This window comes from Sander lucioperca, chromosome 6, assembly GCF_008315115.2.
Source record: "Sander lucioperca isolate FBNREF2018 chromosome 6, SLUC_FBN_1.2, whole genome shotgun sequence".
Classification (NCBI taxonomy): Eukaryota; Metazoa; Chordata; class Actinopteri; order Perciformes; family Percidae; genus Sander; species Sander lucioperca.
In genome coordinates, this window is record NC_050178.1 from 10,488,884 (window position 1) to 10,516,667 (window position 27,784).

A 27,784-nucleotide genomic window follows, 5' to 3' on the forward strand; every position below is an offset into this window, starting at 1 on the left:
ACATTATGCTGTAATAATATGGATTAAGGTAACCAGCATTAAGCCTATATAAAGTATTTGAAATGATCCCGACATTTACCAGCCACAACATTAAGTGATGTACACATTAATGCATCACTACTTATAATCCAGTAATATACTGATTCTGAAATGAGCCATTCTGCAAATGAGTACTTGTACTTTTGGTACTTTAAGTTGGCTATATTTTGATGCCAATACCTCTGTACTTTTACCTAAGTAAGATTTTGAATGCAGGACTTTTACTTGTAACATGTAATATTTTTACATTATGGTATTACTACTTTTACTCGAGTAAAAGTCCTAAAGTCCCTCTTAAACAGATCCAATAGAATAATATTTCTTTGGAAATCAAGAGTATGCCAGTTTGCACCCTTCATGATTATTTCACGGTCAGGCAGAGGGGGTGATAATTAGTAATCTTTGATGTTGGACTTTGTGGGCTGAAATAAAAACCTGCATATTTTATCCATGTCCTTTCACACTGGTTGAGGTGGTGGCCCCACCATCCCTGGGTGCACCCTGGCATCACCCATCACCCTGGCGTCACCCTCCCCGCTGGGCGGCTATGCAGAGGCAGTGACGTCACCGGGCTGTTTCTCGCTCCCTTCCTGCTGCATCACAACAGCTCGAGTAGCAATAGTGACCGGGGGGACAGGATATTTCACAGCCAATTCATTGATAGAATAACTCCGTTGACGTTGCAGCACTCAACAACATCCTAACACGGGGGTAACGGACAGGAACTGGTTGCAGTGCGATAACGACGCTTCAGCTGTTGGGATATGGCCAGGCCGGAACAGGTTCTGCTCTTGGAGCCTCAGCACGAACTGAAATTCCGAGGTAAGAGGGGAGGGCCCGGCTTGGACGGGAGGGGGGAGCTGCATCTGCCAGCGGGGTTACGAGGGGGTGGGCAGGCCAGTGTTACGGTAACCAACCCGGGGACAAGCGGTACTACACATTTTTACAATATAGCCCTCGTATGAAAAGAATAAGAACGCTCTGAAAGGACGGCAGGTCAACTGACAGCTAGCTGGAGTAGCTTCCAACGGCTAGCCAGGCTAGCCAGGCCCTGTCACACATTTCTGCTGCAGCAACTGCCTTTAAAGCGGTTTACAAGTGCAACACACGAAACATATGTCCACTGGGGAATAGCAATCGCAATAAATATGTGAAAGCATAATTGCCTTTTAAATTAATAACCTTTTCATTGCACATATGCCACAAAATGCTTAGCAGGTCTAGCTAGCTATCATTAGCTCGCTCTCTGATTGGGTGTCTCGCTCTGTTGGGAAGCCAGCTGTCATTTAATAACTTGACAGCTCACAGGAAAACGAAAACGACGAAAATAACTGGGCATCCTCTGCTACTTAACTAGCTATATGTCTGCAATGTTAGCAACGGTTCATCAACAAGCCCACCATCCCTCGTTAGGGCTTTACAATACTAATAGATATTTTAGTGAAGCTCGACATTTGGCTGCAGAATGTCACGTTGCTTTAGGCCCGAATAATGTTACATTTAAACACATGTGGCACCACTGTATCTGTATGGCAACAGATTATAGAGATCCTGCCACAGTTTGAAACATTGCACTTTTTACGAATAAGAAGCTAGTTCATACATTTTTTTAATTGTTCAAAGAACAGCTTGCCTCAAAACATACACAGTCAAACTTTTACTCTAATCAGTAAAGGTTTGGAGAGATTAGCTGTTGGTCTCCCAAATACAATGTGGCCAGTGGTGTTTGGTTTAAGCACTCAAAAATCACACTTAAAAGAACCAGCAGAACTGCAAAAAATACCACTGTTCACCCCAAAATCAACTGAGTTTCATTATACACTATAACTGATGAGCTCTCACACCAAAACTAATTTGATAGATCACACTATGGATAAGATGACAAGTTGGTTATACTGTGTTTTTACATTAACTGTCAGTTCAAAGTAGCATAATGCTAATGTTCAAATGTGCAGCTAAGGTGTTACCTTACCAATTTATGGTATTCACTTTGATTATAGTGTAATATACATGTATTCAACACGTTATATATAGTAACAAAGTTTCTGAGTTGTATCAGTAAATTGCATTAGCAATAACATATAACGAGGTGCCCTGATATTTGGAAAATAATGGACAAAGCAGAGGCGAGTAATGCCACAATACAGTTTCCTCCCCCAAGTTTGTAATTTTCTCTTATCCACCACTGAAGACACCTCGAAGTGCATTATAGGCTGATGTACCACAGGCAAAAAAAAGAGAAGCTGTGTTCAAATCGTGCGACATTTGTAGTCAGTTTGACCTGTGGGTAGGTCCGTTTCACCAGTGAGAGTGTAGTAAAAACACTGGTGTTATTCTAGGGTCGGCGATATGGGCAAAATCTTCTATCCCGATAAAGGTCATTTTATATAGCCATAATGACACATATCACAAACGATATAGCATGCTTTCTGGTAATTCAATAAATGAATAGTCTATATGAAATAACCACATGGTAAAGCCTATTTTTTATATTCCTGTGTGATTTAAATACTTGACAAATGACAAGTAGTAAGTATTTTCTCATTTTATTAAGAACTTTAGTGCAAAATGAAAATAACATGCAAGGATCAGAACCTAAAGCGTCGTCCGAATGATGTTAATATTGTCCCTGGTTTTTCGACATTGCGATAGAAACGATACAGAAAAATATATATACGATAGACATTTTTGTATTGTTTTGATGATATATATCTTCCTTGATCAATCGCCTTCTTCCAAGGACCTTATCTCATTATATCACGATATGTCCTCATGTACTGTATGTGAAATCGTGGGTTATGTAATCCAGTTAATGTTAAAGCTATAGTGCGTAGTTTCTGCCGCCCCCATGAGGAATTCTAAGTAATGATAACAACACTGTCGGCGCGTCCACATGATACAAGCCTTCTGTGATCGCGCACCACCCCCAACCCTCCTCTACGCAGTTGCTAGTAGCCAAGGAGAACACGGAGGATTTAAAAAAAAACATGATGGACTCTTCAGAAGAGGTAATTATCTTCACTCGAGCTTCTGTGCGGGAAAGTCACCGGACGACACAATCTTCTGAACATAGCCATACTGAGAAATACAGAGAGAGTTTTGTCTGTTCTGTCTAATTTTAAAAATCTTCTTAAAACCCACCTCTTTTCTTTGGCTTTTAACACCAGATAGAGTGTTGATCTTATGTGTATACTTGCATATTTGTATTGTGTTTGTCATATTGTATTTTATTTATTCTACTTATTTCTGTTTTATCTTTTTGTGCAGCACTTTGGAAACCTTGTGTTTGTTAAAATCGTGCTATATAAATAAAGTGGATTGGATTGGATTGGATTTTGTGGAGCTGATAGTCTTAATTAGCTTTATAGCAACTCATTTGGCAATGGCTTGAATGTAACAGACGTTCATTAATATCAAAAAGTTATGCACTAAAGCTTTAACCGCATTGATCTGTGTGGTTATGTAAATTTTGATTATAAAACCAAAACTGCAATTTTCAAATATTATAGATAGATATTCCCTCAAGTATTTCAGTTAACATTTTCTGAGAAGTTTGAGTTTATGTGCTTGTCAATTTAGATAACATAATTGTGTATCACGAAATCTCAATATGTTTTCACAAAATCGATTCCATTGAAAGACGATAAATTATCATATTGAATTATTGCCCAGCCCTATGTTATTCTACATTTTTCTTATTGTCAACAAATGGCGTGAAAAGACCCAAAAGGAACAATGTTATGTTAGTCTGTTTCTCAATAATTTTCAACTTCCCTACCCTGTCTGTGGCTCTCTGCCTTAAGCCCATTATTACTGAAGCTCTAAATCTTTAAAAACAGAAATAAAGGTCAGAAATATTAAGAATGTTGGGACTATTTTCTTTTTTTTTTTTCATATATTTTATTAAGTACAGCATTCAACCAGTACAACATAGTACATCATAAGTCTCCATTTTGTGTTTTCAGAATGAACAGTACTTCAAAACAAATGTTCTTTCGTGGTTTCATCCAATAACCCTCCCTCCTGCCCCACCCCATAGCCAGTTAAACAAAAATAAATAAATAAATAAAAAGAACAAACAAAAAAGGATAAATAATAAGACATGAAACTAAGTAAATAAATGAGTCAATTACTAGACATATGCATGTACACACACATGCATATGTACACAGTTGGGACTATTTTCATCCGTATTAATACCTTCGGTGCTCGTGAGGATTTATAGCACCAGAACGATATGTGATTGACTCAAAATAAACTAAGTTCATTGTACAAAGTAATACTGTAATACATGCCATGCAATGTAAGGCTAATTTATATATTTTAAATCATTTGGGATTAAGCTATACCAGGTGTTGGCTAGACAGGCGATACATGTTAATAGCATGAATTTGTTGTTGGGTTTGGTCTTTTCGTGGGATTTGTAAAAAATAGAATATGACCTTTTCCTTGGTTAGCTGTAATTGAATGTACCTTGCACACTGATTTATAACTGTGGTGAAACCAGACTGAAAGTATGTTTGAGGTGTTCCATCATATGATTTAAATGAACACATGCCAGCCAATCAGAAACAAGCAACATACACATACAGTGAGGAAAATAAGTATTTGAACACCCTGCTATTTTGCAAGTTCTCCCACTTAGAAATCATGGAGGGGTCTGAAATTGTCATCGTAGGTGCATGTCCACTGTGAGAGACATAATCTAAAAAAAAAAATCCAGAAATCACAATATATGATTTTTTAACTATTTATTTGTATGATACAGCTGCAAATAAGTATTTGAACACCTGTCTATCAGCTAGAATTCTGACCCTCAAAGACCTGTTAGTCTGCCTTTAAAATGTCCACCTCCACTCCATTTATTATCCTAAATTAGATGCACCTGTTTGAGGTCGTTAGCTGCATAAAGACACCTGTCCACCCCATACAATCAGTAAGAATCCAACTACTAACATGGCCAAGACCAAAGAGCTGTCCAAAGACACTAGAGACCAAATTGTACACCTCCACAAGGCTGGAAGGGGCTACGGGGAAATTGCCAAGCAGCTTGGTGAAAAAAGGTCCACTGTTGGAGCAATCATTAGAAAATGGAAGAAGCTAAACATGACTGTCAATCTCCCTCGGACTGGGGCTCCATGCAAGATCTCACCTCGTGGGGTCTCAATGATCCTAAGAAAGGTGAGAAATCAGCCCAGAACTACACGGGAGGAGATGGTCAATGACCTGAAAAGAGCTGGGACCACCGTTTCCAAGGTTACTGTTGGTAATACACTAAGACGTCATGGTTTGAAATCATGCATGGCACGGAAGGTTCCCCTGCTTAAACCAGCACATGTCAAGACCTGTCTTAAGTTCGCCAATGACCATTTGGATGATCCAGAGGAGTCATGGGAGAAAGTCATGTGGTCAGATGAGACCAAAATAGAACTTTTTGGTCATAATTCCACTAACCGTGTTTGGAGGAAGAGGAATGATGAGTACCATCCCAAGAACATCATCCCTACTGTGAAGCATGGGGGTGGTAGCATCATGCTTTGGGGGTGTTTTTGTGCACATGGGACAGGGCGACTGCACTGTATTAAGGAGAGGATGACCGGGGCCATGTATTGCGAGATTTTGGGGAACAACCTCCTTCCCTCAGTTAGAGCATTGAAGATGGGTCGAGGCTGGGTCTTCCAACATGACAATGACCCGAAGCACACAGCCAGGATAACCAAGGAGTGGCTCTGTAAGAAGCATATCAAGGTTCTGGCGTGGCCTAGCCAGTCTCCAGACCTGAACCCAATAGAGAATCTTTGGAGGGAGCTCAAACTCCGTGTTTCTCAGCGACAGCCCAGAAACCTGACTGATCTAGAGAAGATCTGTGTGGAGGAGTGGGCCAAAATCCCTCCTGCAGTGTGTGCAAACCTGGTGAAAAACTACAGGAAACGTTTGACCTCTGTAATTGCAAACAAAGGCTACTGTACCAAATATTAACATTGATTTTCTCAGGTGTTCAAATACTTATTTGCAGCTGTATCATACAAATAAATAGTTAAAAAATCATACATTGTGATTTCTGGATTTTTTTTATTTTTAGATTATGTCTCTCACAGTGGACATGCACCTACGATGACAATTTCAGACCCCTCCATGATTTCTAAGTGGGAGAACTTGCAAAATAGCAGGGTGTTCAAATACTTACTTTCCTCACTGTATATCAAGTGTCTAATCAGATGTGTAGATGCACAAGTGTTAAGCATACACAAGGTATGTGCCTTCTCAGTATACTAGACAATAACACAAATCACATGCCAATACTCAGGCTCAGAGTTCTATGTAGGCACGCATTGTGAAATAGAGAGTAGGTTTGTTAGTAGCAGCTTGTTAGGCTTAGGCTCAGACCATCTGTGGTCCAAATTCAGTGTTAGGGACTGGACATTTTTTTTTTTTTTTTTATCAATTTTCATCTTTGTCAGGGGTTATTATTAACACATCTTTAAAGTAAACTGCTCCTCACTTTATCTGCTATTTATAAAATCTAAACTTGAAAGACGACAGCTTTATATATTAGCTCTTTATAATAGTTTTAAACTGCAGTTTGTGGTTTTTGTGAGTTGGATGCTATCCCGAGAAACTTTCAGGAAGTAGTAGATCAGGTGTACAGTAGTCGGTGGCGTGAGTCCCTTTCATTAAAATACTTTAGAAGTGAGGGTCTGAGTTTCCTCTCTGTCTTTGCTCAAAAGGGAAGGGAAGTGTCAGTTGATCTGGATGTTAGCTGAGCTGAAACTTTATCTTGAATCTGGTGTATGTGCTTATTCTGAAATAGCTCCATGTTGTCTCGCACAGTGAGTTTGCCTGTTACAACCGCGAAAGGTTTTGCTTACCATAATATTTTCTGTAGTGGCGTAATTTGTTATTTTGTTAGAAAACTAAACTTGATTAAAAAAAAACCTGGTTTGGTTGAGTTCTGGGTTGTAATAGTGGCTTAAAATCACATGTTAAAATGTGATTTAGATAACTAGAAGTTGGTAAACATTGGGTTCACTGTTAACACTTTTAAGAAGTCATGAGTTGAATTTTTCCTAAAAATATTTTCACAAAAAATATCACCAGACCATCAATGTCTCAAAACCTAACTAATGTCTACTGATATACTGGCGGGTCACTATCATGTGTATGATATGAACAGATCTTTATATGCAGCAGTGTTAACAAAAGACATTGGCCGCAAATAAATTTGGACCTCTTTCATAGACATAGAATAACTTATATGTAATATTTGTTTTATATGGTTTTTAACGATACTGTAAAATTCCAAAATGAAAACTTAGTTTCCCTAAGTCTAGCCTAATTGATCTTACAGTAAGTGTGTGCTATTGGCACTGTATCTGTTACGTTTAGGAAGTCATACATACATTAGTCATGGCCCCTCACTTGACTATGAATTAGCTTTGCTTTCACTAGAGGTACTGGAAAAACACAGGAGTGACTAACGGTTGCCCGTTAGCTATCTGGATACATTTTGCTATGTTCAAACGTAGTTTCCTGTCAATGAAGAAACTTTTGTCAGAAAATTCTGTCACAAAGATAGAATGTGATTTGTTGGAATTTGCAACTCCTCCAATATATGTAATGTGCTGATAATATCAAGGAAGACTCATTGGACTCTTGGATTTCTCCAGGTCAGTGCATTAGCCAGATTAGTTTTGGTACTGTACTTTTTACAGTGTTCATGCAAGAGCTCTCATATCCAACAGATTTTACATTTCTGTTAATGTCATTGCCACTAAAATGAAAAGAAAATTTCACACCAAAATGGAGATCCCTTGCTCTTGTGGCGGGTATTAAATGTGAGTGCAATAACTGTACCTCTGAATTTATCTGGTGCCTCTGGACCTCTGAATTGCTGCCCAGAACTTATTCTATTTTTTAGCAGTTCAAATAGGTCTGGTGTTATGCTCATTGATGGCTGGTTTAAATAACCAAACCCAAAAGGATCTTTAATTAAGAATGGGGATGCCTTCTTTCTGTGCCAAAGCCAGAAAAGCAGCAGCGAAAGAAAAAAAAATGCCTGAAAACGGAGACAGTGTCAGTCACTGCTGATTAGTTAGATCAAAATAACACTTTCTCTAAAACAGAAAATGGCTAACATTAACACAATGTCAGACTGAATGATGAAGTGAAAAGAAATTGGCATTTCAGTCTGTTTATTAGGCTAATCTGAACCCACCTGTTAGCACTTACTGCAAACATTAAGGACTGATTCATTCAATCAATCCAGAGACTGCCAGCCTTATGTTTAGACTGAATGGGCAATATGTTACCTTCTGTATTTCTCTTTATTCCTTCAACCTCAGACATTACTCAAGGTTCAGCATTACCTTGATCACTTTATAATTACATAACCAATAGAAATTATTAGACCCTAATTGGACGTAGAGCTGTTCACCGAGGCATTTTAATGAGATTAAGACCAAAGGGAAATGTGTCAACATAGACCTCTCTAGGTTTGGCAAATAATTAGACAAAATAGAAAAAAAAAAAAAATTAGCCAATTTTACTTGACAAGTAAAATACAAGTAGTTGATACAATGATGCACAGTAATTACCATAAAAAGGTTATTGAGTTGACTTGCCCTATAAAAAAAAATCCTTAAAACTTACTTAACCTTTGATCACCTTTCAGATTTGGCACGCTGTTATTTTGCTGTGGCTTTTGTCGTAAGGGTTTTTTGCATTATTGACAAATCTGTGCCACTTAATGCATCTGGCCTTGTGAGAGCTTTAGAGATATGTGACCTGCATCTAAAATGATAGCAGTATTTAGTTGAAGCCAAACTGCTATTCTGAGCATGGTAGTGCAGTAGTAGAGGCCTGTTTACACTTTAAAGGTTTTGGTAAATTGATACTAGAATTGTTTTTGTTAATCAAGAGGACAGACTAGACATCAGTAGTCAACATCAATCTAGAGAGCAATGTTAAACAAAAAAAATGCAGGTGGCTTAGTTTGCATCCTTGACATATTTACAATAATCCAGTTCTCACCAGGGTGTGTTACTGAGACGCTGTATTTTGGGTTTTAATGTGAGAAGCAGACTGGAATTATTTTTCTTGAGAACAACTCCCAGTCAAACGTATCAAAAGCCTGCATAGTTGAATTGGCAGTAAAACCCTGTTTATCTAAAATGTCAGGTCAAATAAGGAAAATATGCAGCAGAAGGACCAAATTGTGGACACTAAATTACATTTGTTGTAATTAAAGTCACATCTGATTAGGCAGCGATGGACAACATTTAAGTGTGTTGACATACATGTCACATATTTTTAATTGGCTTTACCCACTGGTATTTCAGCCATCTCATTATTTTGAAAAAGCTTAGATTAACATATTTTTGCTGTGTATATACAGCATAACGGTATTTCTTTTAGTAAAATCTGTGTTAAATATTTGGCAAACCTTCCTGAAATTTGGTTCTTTATTGTGAAAAGTGTTTGAATATTAATGGTACCATATATAACAATTTCACACATTTACTGAATCAAATAAAGCCCCCACTCTACTTTCTAGCTAGCTGTGCGAGCTCTGTCTGCCCGGGCATGTTTTTATTTATTTATTCAAACTGGTGCTTTTTCTGCAGCAGCGGATGATGGATTTGCATTTTGATGTTTTGATCAGTTGACTAAAAGACACTCATTTGCTTTGATTACGTCACTTTCTGACTATTCAGCTTACACACATTACAAGCTTGTTTGAGGTCGTATGCCAGTTTTATTTTGTACACGTGTCATTTTCTCCAACCATTTGGCATTCAAACAATTTAAGTGACGAATAGTATTTTAAAGTGAATGTGTGTGAGATCATAACACTTAGTGTCTGTGGCCAACATCAAAATTAAAATGGATCTCTGTCCAGTTTTAATCAATGTTTCTATGATTTGTTGCCATTTAATGTGACTTTACTACGTTTTGTCTTTGCTTCAACAGTCTTTAATGATCCTTTTTACTTCTGTTGAAGTTAAGATTTCTCTCTCTGGAGACATTGTATAATCTTAATAAAGAGAATCTACAGATTTTTTTCCTGAACTACCCAAAACAGAATTTTTAAGTGTCATTATCTTCCCTCTTTACAGGTCCATTCTCAGACGTGGTCACCACAAATCTCAAGCTCTCCAACCCTACAGACAGGAATGTGTGTTTCAAGGTGAAGACGACAGCGCCGCGTCGGTACTGTGTGCGGCCAAACAGTGGAATCATCGATGCGGGCACCTCAATCAACGTCTCAGGTAATGATTGAGGAAGTGGGACTGAGCAGGGCCCATTAAAGTTATAATTATTGCAGCGGCCCGGGTTCGAATCCGACCTGCGGCCCTTTGCTGCCTGTCATCCCCTCTCTCTCTCCCCCCTTTCCTGTCTGTCTACTATCACTATCGGGCTGGGTACTTTGCAGTGGCCCGGTTCGGATCCGACCTGCGGCCCTTTGCTGTGTGTCATCCCCTCTCTCTCCCCCCTGTCCTATCTGTCTATACCAGTGTTGTAGTTGAGTCACCAACTGTCGAGTCCAAGTCCAAGTCCGAGTCACCAAAGAAGAGTCCGAGTCGAGTCACCATTACCAGTGTTCAAGTCTGAGTCGAGTCATCAAGGTTGAGTCTGTGTTATATTTCAAGACTGCCTACATTTCTCCACTCTGGCACCTTTTAAAGAGCTGATATAATTATAAAAGAGGGTCTACATTAAACAAAAATGACACCACTGTCACGATTGCAAAGGGAGTTCATTTACTGACTTTTTTCTGATACACAGCATATTTTTTTAAATTGATTACATATACACTTTGACGTGGATGTTTGGTGTCGTAGATCCTTTGTTGCCCATCATGGAAAAATGATGTAATAGCACTCTGAGTCTGACCTGAAGCAGCTGGTGTCAAATGTGATGCAACGGAGGCACAGTATTGTTGGTACCTAGCGGGAGAAAGGTTATACACTTATAAATACATTTTTGGACCATCAGTCAACTGTTCCAGGGCTGGGCATGTTTTTTTATAAGTAACTTTAACACTGTGATACAGAAATAAACTCAGCAAAAAAGAACACTGTATTTTTAAGATACTTTTGTAAAAATCAAAATAACTTTAGAGCCCTTAATTGTAAAGGGTTTAAACAATGTTGCAGTGTCCAACTGAGTATGTGTGGCTGTGAGAGAAAAGCGAGAGAAAAAAGAGATTGCAAAGACGAAATAAAGCAAGTTAACAGTTAATAAAACGACAAGCTTCTTCTGTTTATTATCATATGCATTAGTCAATTATACATTTTCTTTGTGATGCAGGTTCTATCACAGCACAAAAAATATTGAGGTGTTTGAGAGTTTTTTTAAGTGTCTCACTGAATCCAGAATTCAATCCAGTCAGCTATTGAGTGATTTACTATTACTAGTAGTTACTTAACAATACAATCGTGTTATGAATACAAAACTTTAGGAAGTGTAATGTTTTCTATTTTGAAATACATTTTCTATTGATCAATAAATTATCAGTTATGATGAATATACAGCAGTGGTGTAACGAACACTGCGGTTCGGCACGCATGTGAACCTCGAATTAACTGGAAAGTAGGTTATAACCATTATAGTGTGAAATGGAGTTTTACTGCCGTCATTAAGCTGTTAAATTGAAATAACTAGAACTCTAAAACAGCGCTCGGCAGCAAGCAAGAGCGGTGCACGCCGCCAAGGATGACGTTAGCGCTTTCCTCCGAGTTGTCTCCACCGTTCTCTCCATAAGAAAACACAGCCAGCACAGAGCGGTTTACCGCGGCGCAATGGGGTGCAGTTTACAAGGATAGCAATGCCGATATAGCGTACGCAACTGTGGTTAAACATGTCAAAACCCCACACAGACAACGCTTGGTTGCGGGCTTATAAAACAGCGAAGTGGAATAAGCTAAAGCTAACGTTAGCCAATGGAAAGCATTTTACTTACTTTTCTGGGTGCAGCCGTGACAGGTGTCTGTTAAAATTTGAAGTTGTCCCAGTCTTTTCCTCAATTGTGCGATTACACACACAACATTTAGCACTGCTCTTTCTAGCTTTGGATGTAAAATCTGTGTAGGTGAACTTCACGATCCGGGGCCCATCTCTCTGCATTTCCAAATGTGAATATGAGTCTCTTTCCGACCAAGTAGTTACAGGAACGTATTTATAGGGACAGTCCACTTCTAAACAGGTAGCTCTCCCCCAAAACCGGTTTCCCATTTGCATTCGCATTGGCCAAGTGGCCATATAACTGGTAATCACACACAACACAAAGCATCACAAAAAGTGTTGATTTGATGCCCATTCAATTAGCCAGTGCTTGTGTAGACCTTTTTGAGAAGTGTATGTGTGGCTGTGAGGAAAAAAAGTGATCCCGGCCAAAACAGGAAAAAGTGTAACATCTAAATATAACATTTTTATAACCTATTAAGTCAGAAACTTCATCCGAGTCGAGTCTCGTTATATATATATTCTCGAGTCTCGAGTCCTCAGTCCAAGTCGAGTCACGAGTCCAGACAATAGATTCTCGAGTCGGACTCGAGTCCGAGTCCAGGACTCAAGTACTCCATCACTGGTCTATACTATCTAAAAAAAAAAAAAATCTTTAATGTATTATTATTAAATTAAAGCCTACTTTAACATGTAGCTGCTACTGTGCTTGTGAGACCAAGGCAAACAAATATATATCTAGTATCCTGAATGGGTTTGCTCTTTTTACATAAACACACACCAGACCTCTCCCGTTACCCAGTATTCCCCAATCCTCTCACTCCTGTCCCGCCTGGCTGGCCTCATTCCCAGTCATGCAGTCTGAGGGAGACAGGTACAGGCTAGTGTTTCCACACAGTGCCACCTCTGCCATTTAGAGCCACAGAATCATTTTACAACCTTCCCTATCTGATGTCAACAACTGCTAACTGTGTCACCGGGGCTTGGCAGTCAGCAGTAGGTGACAAAACAGCACAGTCCTTTCTCTGTCAGTGGCCTTCATTTTTCACCCTCATTAGGCTGAGAAAGGTCACAGATTTGAGTCCCAAAAGGAGATTGCTTTTATGAGAATGTAGTCACTATATGCAAACATATAGGCATGGTCTGTAACTTCTTTCTGTCCAGTCTGTCTTCAGGGAGAACTCAGAAAGTGGTATACTTAACAGGATAACAAGCAGTTGTGGGTAGGGATTAGGGGTGGAACGGTACACTGAAGTCACGGTTCGGTTCATACCTCGGTTCAGACATCACGGTTCAGTTCGGTACAATGGAGGGAAAAGCATAACAAAAATGCAGAAGGCAATTTTTTTTATTGTGCATGTCTCAGGCTGTACGACCTAGTGTCATCCAGTCTCTCCCCTGAGCTAGCTGCAACAGCCTGAAGCGTATAAAGTAAGATGTAAACAGTAAACAATAAGTAGGCTACCCCACATCATCTCCAGACTCCATCTGGAACTTGTAAACAAAATAAGACAATCAGCTAGTAGTGTGATATGGGAGACAAGCGCTGCTCTCATATGTGAATGCACAGAGCAGGGGTGTTAAAAGAGCAGCTTTGGTTACACAGAGCAGTTGGCGAATTGTGGCGTTAGCTTCACATGCTAACAGTAGAGCTAGCAGCAAACAGCGAAGCTAATGGCGGAGCTAACAGCTAACGGTGGAGCTAAAAGCGGAGCTAACAGCGGCGCAAATGGGCCTGGAAGCCATTTGTGGTTGAGGCAAGAAGGGATACAGTTACAGTACATCCGTGTTTGGTTGTATATGGAAGGGACTAGTTTGCTTCGTATGGACTCACTGGACCGACCATAGACAGTAGCTATATAAGAAGGGACCGACTCGACATGTAGGTGGAGCTTGGGAGCTTCAGAGCTAAGGCGGGGCTACAGATTAGGTGTCCCTAAGAAACGCGTATGTAACAGTAGTTCCACATTACATTAATTAATTTGCACGCAAGTTTTATTTATTTTTATACCGTGTATTCTCCATGTAAATTCATGTACCGAACCGAGACGCCCGTACCGTTTCGGTTCAATACGAATACATGTACCGTTCCACCCCTAGTAGGGATGGGTATCGTTAGTCCGATCATTGATATCGCAGAGCCCTGCACCCCTGACTGAGCTTTGTTGCACATAATAGGGTGGGACAAAATACACCTTTTATAAATGGGTGTGCTCCAAATACAGTTGGCTTAGGTTTCCACTACATTATAATTTAACATGCAAAACGGCACATCTAGAATCAAGAGCTCTGTGTAAACAAAATACCACGTGTACCAACATAACTGTAAACAATGTAGACTAATAAACACATAAAGCTTTTTGTGGCTGAATCTAAATAGTAAAGATCCTGTACTGTCTTAAGGCACTTAAAAGCTGTTACCCTAAAATGCATTCAACTTGTTTGTTAGACCTCAAGGACAATGCGTTTTGTGTAACGCTGAATGTAAACATAAGTTTTGTTTGTTTAGAGGAAACTCCACACTCTTTCTTCCTGGTCTTAAAAGCTAAAGTTCTGATTTCTGAGTGAAACAAACACTGCTTTGTTGTCATGCCAATATTACTAAACTTAGCACAAAAAGTAAGGAAATTTGTGTTTGGTAGATTATTTCTCTGTGTTAACAATGCTTTTTGGCAATAAATATTATACAGTTGGAAAGCCTGTTTAGTTCCCTTTCAAATGGTGCCCCATTTGTAAGGAACATGCATTTGTGGGATGAGCAGCAGCGCTGAGTATGTGGGTTGCGCCCATGAAAAATTTGCCAAATCTTCTCTGCCATTGGTGGAGGCAGTGTGATGGTGTGTGGCGGCATCTCCCTCAATGGAAAAACGAGGCTTGTCATCATTGGAGGCAATCTCAATGCAGAGAGATATAGAGATGAGATTCTGCAACCAGTGGCAATCCCATATCTCCACAGTCTGGGACCGACCTCTATCCTCCAAGATGACAACGCTCGCTCTCACAGGGCGAGGTTTATCAGAGACTACCTCCAGAATGTGGGAGTGGAGAGGATGGAATGGCCTGCCAGCAGTCCTGACCTCAACCTCATTGAACACTTGTGGGATTAGCTTGGGCGTGCTATTCGTGCCAGAGTGACCAACACAACCACGTTGGCTGACTTGCGACAAATGCTGGTTGAAGAATGGGATGCCATCCCACAGCAGTGTGTGACCAGGCTGGTGACCAGCATGAGGAGGAGGTGCCAGGCTGGTGTGGCTGTGTATGGTTCTTCCACACGCTACTGAGGCTCCTGTTTGTGAAATGAATAAATTGTTAAATTGCCAATATGTCTTGTTTCTTCAAACTTCAATCATCCAATCCACCAAACACCAAACGAGTCAATGGCAGAATAAGCTGTTTGGCATTGGCAGAGAAGATTTGGCAAATTTTTCATGGGCGCAACCCACATGTTCAGCGCCGCTGCTCATCCCACAAATGCATGTTCCTTACAAATGGGGCACCATTTGAAAGGGAACTAAACAGGCTTTCCAACGGTATAAGATTAATTGCCAAAAAGCATTGTTACCACAGAGAAATAATCTACTAAACACATTTCAAACAAACAAATTTCCCTACTTTTTGTGCTAAGTTTAATAAAAATGTTCTTGTGTAAAGATATTCTGAAAGCACAAATAGTCATTCCCAAAATAACATCACACGATTATTGTTAAGGCATTCAGGCAAATATTGTTCTATTAAGTTTTTCCTCTCTCTCTCTCTCTCTCTCTCTCTCTCTCTCTCTCTCTCTCTCTCTCTCTCTCTCTCTCTCTCTCTCTCTCTCTCTCTCTCTCTCTCTCTCTCTCTCACTCTCTCTAAAAGAAGATTGCATAGGATCTGTAACTTGTTGCAGTCCAGTTTGTCTCGTATTTCTTGCCTGTAATTTTTAACAAAAGCTACATGGCACGACTTGCATTGGGGCGAAAGGGAATAGTCTGCCACAGGATACCTACAAACCCTGAGATGTGTCATTTGCTGGCTCAGCTGAGGATACACACTGTGCTTTTGAAGCTAAACCCAGCTGTAACTGTATATGTTCAACGTAGCCATGACCACAGGAATGTTGCTGAGGTTGATTGGTGTTATGTAGCAGCATCCAATGGAAAAATATGTGGCGTGAATGTTTCAAAAATCCTTGTGTTCACAAATATCGAGCTTCTTCTGGGAATATGTCAGAAGTTTGTCTGACATGCTCGGGACTTTCAACAGAGACAGAAAGAAAAATATCAATTCTTTTGTTTCTTGTTAATGAATCAGCTTCATAAGCTTGCCATTGCACTCATTTCTAGTGGACCTTTTGTTATGACAGGGCAAGAAAGGCATCCTCCTGTCTTAATTGACATCCATATTCATAAACCATTTCTGCTAATATGCTACACTCCACTCCCAATATTTTAAAGCCACATTTACTATTTTCCCCACCAACTAAATTCCAATAACAGAACTTAACCTCTAAGTGGTAGCTGATTCCTTCGAAAGTGCGGTGGATTAAATGCTGTTGACTCCTGAGTTATTTCCCGCCCTGAAATAGATTTGCTGTTGTATAGTCTGTATTTTTTCCCCTTTTGAATTATATTGAATTAGATGGACCCATGAGAGCACAATCAGAACTGTGAGATCCTGCTACCGTGAGAAGCCTGTGTATGAATATGTTTTATGAAAGTTAGGTCTTAAGTCCTGGTGAGTTTTCCCTCCAGGCCTGTATTTTAACGAGGCTGTTTGACTTCACTCTCTTTCTTATTCCCACGCTATATTGTCTCGCTAGGTTTCCTGATCTTTGACCAGGTTTTTTTGAATTGAGTAAAATTGAACAAAGTAGACAGGGAGCTCCCTTTTTTTACGAGTAAGCCTTCTCTGAATTGGTGTGAAAAGGTCACTCTTATAGTTCGGGGTGTAACAATGAGCCGTATGGTATCATGGGTCATATCTCGTTTCGTGTCACATTGTGTCATAACGTTCAAAGTGAACTTGCCTCGTATCTAGTTTTGGATTGGTTAATGTGTGCAGTGTTTTGGTCATTAAAGCTTCAGTGCGTAATTCTTTGATATTGATGAACTTCCGTTACATTCAAGCCATTGCCAGATGAGTTACTACAAAGCTAATTAAGACGATTAGCTCCACACAACTCTCTCTGTGTTTCTCAGTATGGCTATGTTCACAAGATTGTGACGTCCGGTGACTTTCCCACGCAGAAACTCTAGTGAAGATGATTACCGCTCATCATGTTTTTTTAATCCTCCTTCGCTACTAGCAACAGCATGGAGGAAGGGTAGGTGGAGGGGGCGTTGCACGATCATGGAAGGCTGTATCATGTGGACGCGCCGACAGTTTTGTTGTCATTGCTTAGAATTCCTCATGGGGGCGACAAACTACGCACTATAGCTTTAATCTGAGACATTTATCTTAAGTTTTTTGGCATAGTCTTTCTTTTTGTTATATTGTCAAACACAGTTTATGCTTTCTGCTTTGCTGCTGAGAATTCACGATAAATAGTTCAGCGTAATGAAATTAAGTCTCAAGTTTTATGCTTTTATTGAAACAGAGTGACATAATATTCTGAAACTGGAAAGGTAAGTCACATTATTTTTCCTGTATCAAGGACATATTACATCATGACACCATGCTTTTGTATGGGATTGAGCCATACATTTCTTCACACCCAAAGCTATAGAGAAGAGCTGAAACAATTAGTTAATTAATCAATTAACGAGTTAGTCAATTAACAAAAAAGTGCCAGAACTTGTCGTGCTAGCTTCTTAAATGTGATGCGTTGCTGCTTTTCTCAGTTTTTATATCCTTGCAAATGGAATACATTTGTTTTTTTCTACTGTTGTTTTTTACTGGATACTCATTTTAACTATTTTCTAACATTTCATAGACCAAGCAATTCATTGTTTGGTCATTGAAAAACAGCATTTTTTTTTTAATGAAAAATGATCATTAGTTGCAGCCATACAATACATAATCTTGTGCATACCCTGTAATAATTAAATGCTGTATTGTGTGGCCATTATGTACAACAGTAACCATGGGTTATTCTGTTGTGAGTATTATGTCTCACAGGACACAATTAATTAGTGACAGGAAAGGAAAGTTTTCTTACCTCCCTCCCTCACCACTCTAATAGTTCCATTCATCATCAACAAGCAGGCAGGCGATTACTATCCTGCTTGACCGTGTTAAACACAATTAGCCTCTCTGCGTTTTATAAATGATTGCCCAGTGTGAAGCAAGAATACTAAATCAAGCCATTAGCAGAAGTAGCTTTTTGTAAAGGTGTGTTCAAAGGCTGTCAATCAAAGATGATTTCAGTCACTTTTTCCCCTTCCTGTGGCTGTGCTTTTTCCAACTCAGGCTTTGGCTCAGGACCTTTTTCATGTGATTCACTGTTGCTCAAAGAACTTACATGCCTTCCTGCCTCTATTCTCTAGTACTGTCCCCTTGGACCTGAGGTAGATGGCCGTGCAAATTGGGTCTGACTGAAACAGGACGTTCTCAATCTGTTCATGCCGTCTGTTTCTGATTTGCAATATTGAACTGCCCTGATTGCTGTAATGGTGCACTACATCTCTGAGGTTTTCCACTCTAGGGAGAATTGGCATGTGCCATATATGAAAACCATCGTGATAGCTACACTGGCTTTGAATTAGGAGGTCATTTGTTTCTAATGAAAGCATAAGAATCACGCAGGCATTGTAGACATAGTTGGCACTGATGTCAAAATATGCCTTTCAATTACACCCTTGTTTAAAAAGTCGAAGGAGAAAAAGATTACCCATCAATAGCCATTTTCATCCCCTCTGCATTTCCACCCTTAACTTGAATACTGACATAAGAAAGTGATCATTGTAAATCATCGTTACAACTTTAAAATACCTTCTCAGTCATTGGAATGACATCAAATAACACACCACTGACTAAGAGGACTGATGTGGTGATTGGTTGAAGTTGTATTCCAACCCAACACCTGCTTTTTGTTAGAGCGATATGTAAGAAAGGAAAAGACAGGGTTGGAAGCTGTTAGAAAGATTACCCCCTGGGGTATTTGTATAGCCGTTGGTGTTTCGCTGCTATGGTAACACAAACTTAGAAATAAATCATCTACACCACTTTTTCCGAGCAGCAGGGGCAAGCCCAGAGCTTTAAAGACGTGGCGAACCTAGTTTACTGTTTGACAAATCCGGGGGTATTTGATACTCACTAATTCCTCTTTAATCCGAGGAGTGGACACATAGTTGAGAAAGAGAGTGAGATGGAAAGTTGCTGACAAAGAGAAGTACCAGCTTAGTCACTTGAGTTTGTTACGTATTTTGGAGCGGCAGATTTGACCCACAAATCATATTATGTTCCTGCCTGTCTGCCGCAGTTTGAATGATACTAACAAGACAGTTTGTTTGACACTTTCTCCTGAGTCTCCTGAGGATGGGAAGTGAGGATGATGTTTGAAAATGAGGGTAATGAAACTGAGGGAGTCATAACAAAACAAAATGACTATTATAATCATGTGGGGACTTCCTGTTCACACTGTGGGCGCTGGGGTGCAACTGTTAACTTATCAGCCCCATTTCTCTCTCCCCATGTTTCCTGTTAATCTGTGAAAAACAGTAGTGACTTTATGGTAGTAGTATCATATGTGACCTCAACTGTCATTTTGTATTTCAGTTATGCTGCAGCCTTTTGACTACGATCCCAATGAGAAGAGCAAACACAAGTTCATGGTCCAGTCCGTGCTAGCACCTCCTGACATGACCGACATGGAGGGAGTGGTGAGTGTATCTTCTTCCTAAAATCATTTTTCATCATCAGTATGTTTTTAGCTGCTCCAGTCTTTGCAAATGCTTTTAAAACAAAATGATTTGCACACAGATGTAACACAGCCACTCATACAGCAGACACTGTGATCAACTCAGCAAAATCCGTCCATTGAATTTAACTGTAAGGACCGAGGCCGTCGATCTCCCACTCCCAGCCTGGATGAGAGGCTGTGTCTCAGTGCTGACACACAGCAATATAAAACACAGTGAACACAGTTTAGTCCTAGCAGGGTGTGTGGTCCCTAACGTATGTATGACATGCCAATTCGTATGCCGTTTTTGCGTGTTATAAAGACGCATAATCGTTTTTTAGCGTGTTTATCAACGCCGTTTGGCCTCCATTGACCTACATTACATGTGAATTATCGCCGTAGCGAGTAGTATTAAAGGACAGAGGTTGGTTGGGGTGGCGGATGGACACAGGATTTTCGGCCGGGTTCGCGTCCTGTGTGTGGCGTTTGTCAACCGTTTTTTAAGCCTTCCCCAATGTTCTTTTCCTAAACCCAACCGTTTATTGTTTCCCTAAGCGTGTGACGTTGGTCACCGTCGTGTTTTGTCATTTTGAGCTTTTATAGCTCAAAATGCAGATAACACGCCATTTGGCTTTAGGAAAGTGGCGTGTATGTTTACGCAAAGTCATGATGCCATGTTGCTGTGACCATGCAAGAATCAAGTTGATTTTGGGCCCGATTCCCCTCTCTTGACAATCGTCAGCAAAGCCCTAATTTTTTGATGGTTCTAAAGATTATCTTGCCAGATCTTCCTGTGAGAGGTGTGTTACGAGTGTTTTTTTACATCCCCCGATCTGCCCTGAAGTCCACCCTGGGTGCACCGATTTCAAATCGCAAATATTAAACATGTTCAATATTTACGATTTGATATCCTGTTGTATGTGGGAAACGAGGACGCAGTCTAGTCTTGTTTTACCCGGTCGGGCTTCTGTGGTAGAGCGGAGCTCATACGGAGCTCATACCGCTGATCAGCGGTTCACGAAGGGAGAGAGAGGGTGGAGGAGACTGGGAGAGCCAACAGACGGCTACAGCGCAAACAGAGCATTAGTTAGCTCCACGGTTAGCTCACACTCACCGGCTTCTGGGGGAGAGTGGTGCTCATCATTAACCGTTAATCAGCGTTATCAGCGGGTAACCTCCATATGAGCACCGATCTCCCGCTGAAGCCCAGTCCGGGCAGCACGGTTCTGTCATCATCGCTATGTTTGTATACTCTAAAGTCGCGTTTTTCGGGACTCTGTTTGTTAATGGAATATGTGTGCGGTGTGCTGTTCTGGCCAAATCGTTGCTCTCCACACTCTATGGGAACAAACTGTTAAATCTATCTTTACATGTCATTATGTGTGGCTCTCTCCCATTTTCAACATCTGTTAAGATTTGAAAAATCTTTAAAAGTTGGCCTGTACACACTTTAGTGTTGAAGAGATGAAGTGGGTCTGTCTATCCTGGTCTGTAGACTTTCTGCACATCTAAAAAGTGTTTGTCCAACTGAATTTACAATATTCTGTAATCCAGAATCTAAATTCATGTTTTTCTTAAATTACAAAAAATAATTGGTGAATGCTGGCAGAATGCATAAAATGAGGAGTTCAGTTAAAAATGTCTTCCCCTGGGTGTTCTCAGCATAAAAAAAGCCATGTTGGTTATAATAATAATTGCAATATTGTATTTACTGGAGCCAGACAGTACCTATTATTAAAATCCCTAAATAAAGGGTTATCTGTGCTTTGCTGTCCTCCTGTGAAGAGTCATTATCAGCAGCCAGTTGCAAATGGTCCCTTTTCCATGATTTAATAATAATGTGTTGATACACTTTTTCTTTATTTGTGTCTTTCCAGTGGAAGGAGGCTAAGCCAGATGAGCTGATGGACTCCAAGCTGAGGTGTGTTTTTGACATGCCAGTGGAGAACGAAAAAACGGTAAGCACACATTGTTACTCTGCTTCTCTCTTCGCCTCACTACCACAGTTTAAGATGTCACTACAGATTGGTTATCAAAGACACTTCAGGGAATGATGTGTCACATTGCTTCCTTGTATTATTTTCAAAATCACACTAACTTCACCTCAGCAGCAGTGCCACAATGTATTTCGTAATTATTTGTATGTCGGCCATGATCTATAACGCTGCTTGTTTTCACCAAACGCAACAAATTGATGCCTTTTTATTGCTACTTTCTGTACAGTGTAACATTTGTTTACTTGCTAATATTTGTCTTGAGGAGGGGCTGCATTATTAATGGGGAGATGATGTTTATTGTTGCTTTCCAGCTCCCCATCTCTTTACTGCTCTGCTGTATCTGCCTTCCCTTTCTCTATCCTGTCCCATCTCTTTTCTTCATCTCTCCTCTTCTTTTTGCACTCTTTATACTGTCCTAACTTCTTTCCTTTCTCTTTCTCATTGCCACTTTTTTATCCTGTTTGTTGTTTCAAAATGATAAGCATTAATCTTCAGCCCTTTCTCCATCTTTTCCCACTTTCCTCCACCTCTCTCTCCCCTCACTCTCAGGCATCACCTTTAGAGAGCCATTTTGTTCATCCTCAAATGCAGTTTTTTAATGTTGTGATTCTTCTAAGACCCCACACAGCTGTAGAGACATTATCTGGTCATGATATGAGCCAAGCCTACTGGTTTTGTGAACACAAGGAGGGAAAAGGACCCGTGGTGGTTGTTTTCAATTCATTTTGAGCTGTGCGATACATACACATGGCTCCCAGTCAGCACTGTGCACCACAGAGTCCATTAGATGAACATAATGCTGATAGAAACCAGCTTGATCCACTTATGAAAGGCACCCCAGGGTGAACTCTCCCACAAACCTGAAGATAGGCAGCTTGAAAAGAGTACAGTATATATACTATGCTGTATATATACTGTATGTGAAAATCTGCACGTCTCCAAATATGAACATAAATGCACCCGTGTGCCAGCCAAGTCATCGGTCAGAATCACCATGGAAACATTGTAGCAGCAAACAGACAACTTATTGCATTATAACTTGTCGCCCTGTTAACCCACTTACAGCATGACATGGAGTCCAACAAGATGATGTCGTCCAGCTTGCTGAAGTCAGACTCCTCCACGCTGCCTGCGAAGTCAATGAGCTCCACCCTTGATGACGGGGAGGTAAAGAAAATCATGGAGGAATGTAAGAGGCTGCAGATGGAGGCTCAGAGGCTACGGGAAGAAAACAAACAGATCAGGGTGAGTGAGATGACTCGAGGACCACAGTCAGTTAGTTTTTTTTACACAAGTATCGCTGTAGTCTCGGTCTCACATCTGGTTAGCAGAGGTAGTAAACTTCTGATGATTCAAGTCCAGCTGATCAATATGAACTTCAAATGGATTGGTCAGGTAAAACGTGTCCTGGTGAACTGGTGATTATCAAACTATTTTTTTTCTCTTTTCCCAACTTTGAAACTTGGTGGTTGGCTTAATAACTGCAAAGCAAACCTATGATGTGATCAATCAATCAATCAATCAATCAATCAATCAATCAATCAATCAATCAATCAATCAATCAATCAATCAATCAATCAGTCAATCAATCAATCAATCAATCAATCACTGCTGAGCTGAATCAGGCAGATCCTGACATGTCTCATGGAGGATGACAGTTTAAACAGTTGCCTCACTCATTGGAAATTTGGGCCTTTTTTGTATGATGTATAAGCATAATATTATATTTTATAAAAGCGTAATAATTCAGATTTTGCTATTGAAATTAGTAACAAAAAAACAACAACACTGAAAACAACCACTGAATATATTTATCGGTCAGTTGCATAACATGGAACATACTAGATATAAGAGACTGTATGAATCAACACATCCGATGGTCAATCACTGTCGATCATCATTATTATCAATCATTAATTACCTAATCATTTGGTCCATTAAATATGAGAAAATAGTGAAAAATGCTTAATGTAATTCTAATTTTTAAAATCGATTTATTTGACTTATCGTTTCGTTATCGAATGCGTTCTGTGCGTTGAATCTTGTTACACACGGTATACGTAGTTTAAACAACCAATCTATCTTCAGGCTTAAATCAGAGACAGAGAGAACGTTTTATTCAACTGATTGAGCAAAGAAAACGTCGCTTCATCTTAATCATCAAAATTAGCAGATGACATCCAAAGTCACATTTGGTTATTTATTTTTTTACTGATTGATGTTCACAATCAAGATTAGCAAATTAAGTGGAAATTTGATTCACACAGAGTGGTGGTTCCAAATGACGTTGTGGTGTCCCTCCACCCTTTGCTATATTTCTTTGCATAGAGACAGTAACTCAAGATTGAGGTTTGCGTTAAGTGCAACTGCTCAGATCCATAATCAGTGGCAGACCTCAGGCTTCGAAGCTCGTAAGGCAATTTTGCAAATCAATGAGTTCGCCATCAATCACAACAATCAGTGAGGTAAGGTTTTAAAATTGGGTTTTGTTAAGGTTTGGTTGGAAATGACTACACACACACACACACACACACACACACACACACTCCCTCACTCACAGAGACGGCTAAGAGAAAGTCAAACACCACCACCTCCTCCCCTTTAGGTTATTGCCAGAGGCAGAACGACTGTTGGCTGCTCCTGCGGCTGAGATTAAACTAACAGAGAGCCCCCCCACCCGCTGCTGGGAAATTAAGTGTGTTAAAGCCTGGCGCCTTCTGCGTCCTCAGGGGATTGGGTCAGATGAAGATTTAAGCAGATCCTATTTCTTTGAGCTTCTAAATAAATTCTGTCTTATATTATTGACTGATTGACAAGCTGTCCATTTTATTTCTCTTTTCCACTTCTTCATTCCCTTTCTTTATTTCACTCTCCCCCCACCACCACCACCATCACCCGTCTTCCTCTTCCCACACGCTTCCTTTATTTCTTTCTTTCTTTCATCATTTCTCAATTATTTTTTCTACCCCCCCCCCTCCGTTTCAGGAGGATGATGGTCTGCGGATGAGGAAGAGTAACGTGATGTCATCTCAGCACTCATCCATTGGCATGAAGAAAGATGAGGGGTTGAGCACCCGCACGATGCTCCTCATCGTTCTCTTCTTTGTGGTGGGCGTCATCGTGGGCAAGTTGGTCTTGTAGATGGCAGTGAATTTCGGTCAACTGCAGCATGCTTTCAGGGGGATGAAAACAAACACAGGATTTTGGATTTTGGATCAGAGATGCCATATCCGCTGGGTGGGGGGTGGTACTAGTTTTGATTCATTCTCATTTATGTAAAAAAAATTTCAAAGGTAATGTATGAGAAAATAAAGAGGAAAAAAACCGATTCATCATCTTATCAACAAACCTACTGTTACAGGTCTCTACGTAATCATCACATAATCATTCTGGCCCTCTTTCCCAAAGTTTTATGTATACAGTGGCTGATTCTGTGGGGTGGGGGGACAATGGAAAGATGATTTAATGCTAGTGATCCAGACCAATTTTCTAACACCGGCGAGGTAGTGTTGGTGCGACTGAGTCAGTTCGCAATTGTGTGAATGTCATTTTAGTGTATTGTTTCTTTTTCCTAATGACGGAGGCCAGAGCCTATGTATATGTATATGTAACCCCCCCACCCCCCCACTGTACAGTATATCTAGGTGTTCCTTCCAGCTAAACCCCCTTTAAGGAGGGGATTTACCAGAGAGATGATTCACACGGTCGGGGTTACACACAGGGCTATCAAACTGACTCCTGCAATCAGAGGCTTTGTAAAATCGGCTTGTCTTTGATTGTAGAATAACCTCTATCAGTGTATGAAACACTATACCATAGGTATTTCCTTTCCTCGTGTTGTTTTTATTTTCACTCTACCTTATTCGCGTCACCTGTCACTCCGTGCTCACCACGTTCCTAGTTGTCAGAGGGGGATGTTTGATTGCATGCGTTCACACGCAGAGTGTTGTATCTGGACTTTTGAATCTAATTTAATTGCTTTTATAACGGTGATTATAATATGTCATTTGGTTGTAGGTTTGCACAATTACATTTTCAGATTTTCTTTTTCTTTCTCTCTTGTGTTTTGCTGCAATTTTATGATTTAAAGTCATTTTGTTGTTGTTAAAGGTTGAAGCATTTAGAAATATAGCAGCTACCAGAAATGAGCTCCATATTTGTAGGATTAGATCATTTTTGTAAATGTCATCCAGATGAAAGGCTTGCCTTGTGACCTATTTGGGCAAGTTATTCTCAGGCCAAGATTGAGATATATATACAGCACATTAACACACACACACACACACACACACACACACACACACACACACACACACACACACACACAAAGCATGCATACATATAGTGAAAAACCACAAATGGACAGGAGTTGCATGTAAAGGCGACTGACTGTGTTTCCCTTACAACAGCAACAACACCAAGGTTCCTGTTACAGCGTCCCCACAAAGGGACCTTGGTCTTTTCCGACTCTTTTTTTTTTTTTCTCATATTTTCCTACTGAGCCATACATTTGTTGAAGTTCTGTTTTGTTGGAGGCAAATGTATGTCAGAGATCAACTGAGTGTTTCAAGCTGCCTGCTCCAGCTCTCTGCTGCTGGTGAGTTTTGTTGGTGGTTTTTTCCCCTCCACTGCAGGCCTGTGTTCAGTTTTTTGTGTTTGTTCAGCATTTATCCGTTGCTTATTAATGTTATATCCTCACTGCATTTGAAGTCGTGTTCATTTTTAATGCACTAAGATTAAGAGTGTCTCTCCTTTAATCTTCCTGCTGCATACAACAGTTGTTTTTTTTCTCAAGCGAGAAGGGGGGAGCATACAGCCTAGCTTATATCCTTGAGGGGACCACATGATGACATTGTACTGTTCCAGAGCCGATGGTTTTTTTTTTTTGGTCAAAAATAAACATAATCTCAAGTTGTTTCATCTCCAAATTTGCTTGAGGGGAAAAAACAGTGGAGAGTGTCATTCTATTTTGCAATATTTGAAGGAAAAAGAGCAGTTCATATTTCTATCCCACTGTATCCACATAAGATGCAGAAGTGCATTACCCTTTGTTAAACTGAAAGGGTAAATGACAAAATTCCCCCCAAAAAAGAAAATTCTTGTCATGTTAAGTGGAGTGGAAGATTATGGATATGACTGGCGGGTAAGAAATTAAAATATACATGAGCTTGTGTTTCTACTGTATCTCTGTAAAATTGTTGGGTTGAGGATGACTTGCTGCTTAGAGGGAGGGCAGAGCAGACCTGAGCTACAGTCCCATCTTGGGTTATCAGACCTGGGTCAAATAGCACTTGCAGAAAATTCTTCTTGTTCAATGAGTCCTGGTTGGAGTACATTTTACACACACAAAAAAATAAAAGAAATATATAGATATATATAACAGAATATACTGTTATGTGATTCATAATTTACCAATGTCTTGCTCTGACGCAGTAATCCCCACCAATGTGGTACTCCAAGTAGGATTAAACAAACAATAATAATTACATGTGACTACTAATTGATCCAGGCCCGGTTGGAAAACGCACTACACTGACCTATCCTGGAGTCTCTGACCGTCACCGTGATCAATGTAAGCAGTCAGCAAACTGTTTTGTATGTATATAAATAAATAAATAAGTCTATCTGAGAAGATTAATATTCCTAGTTCAAGTAGTCTCTCTGGTGTATAAAAACAACCCAACCTGGTTGGACTATGTAGCATCTTAATAAATTAATGAATAAAGCACCCACCTAACTGTGTGAAGTCATTTCCTGTTATGCACACAGGCTACAAGGTGCAACTATATATATATATATATATATGAAATCGCCGAACATATTAACATTACAAATAAAAGATGTCCTTAAGAATTGAGGGAGAAAAGCAAGAGCTAAAAAAATTAAAAACTCATTTTAATCAGAATCGTGCCGTCCTGGTTATAGAACAGGTTGACTTGGGCCTATGCATTGAAATATGTGA

General features: G+C 40.0%; 1 protein-coding gene across 1 annotated transcript; it reads left to right on the plus strand.

Moving 5' to 3' along the window:
• Nucleotides 1-590: 590 nt before the first annotated feature.
• On the plus strand, nt 591-27,552 carry vapb (VAMP (vesicle-associated membrane protein)-associated protein B and C). The gene is made up of 6 exons (XM_031301837.2): nt 591-861; nt 10,155-10,307; nt 19,702-19,805; nt 21,703-21,783; nt 22,888-23,067; nt 24,808-27,552. The coding sequence occupies exons 1-6, from the start codon at nt 804-806 to the stop codon at nt 24,961-24,963; spliced, it is 732 nt and encodes a 243-aa protein (XP_031157697.1). The 5' UTR covers nt 591-803; the 3' UTR covers nt 24,964-27,552.
• The last annotated feature ends 232 nt before the right edge of the window (nt 27,553-27,784 follow it).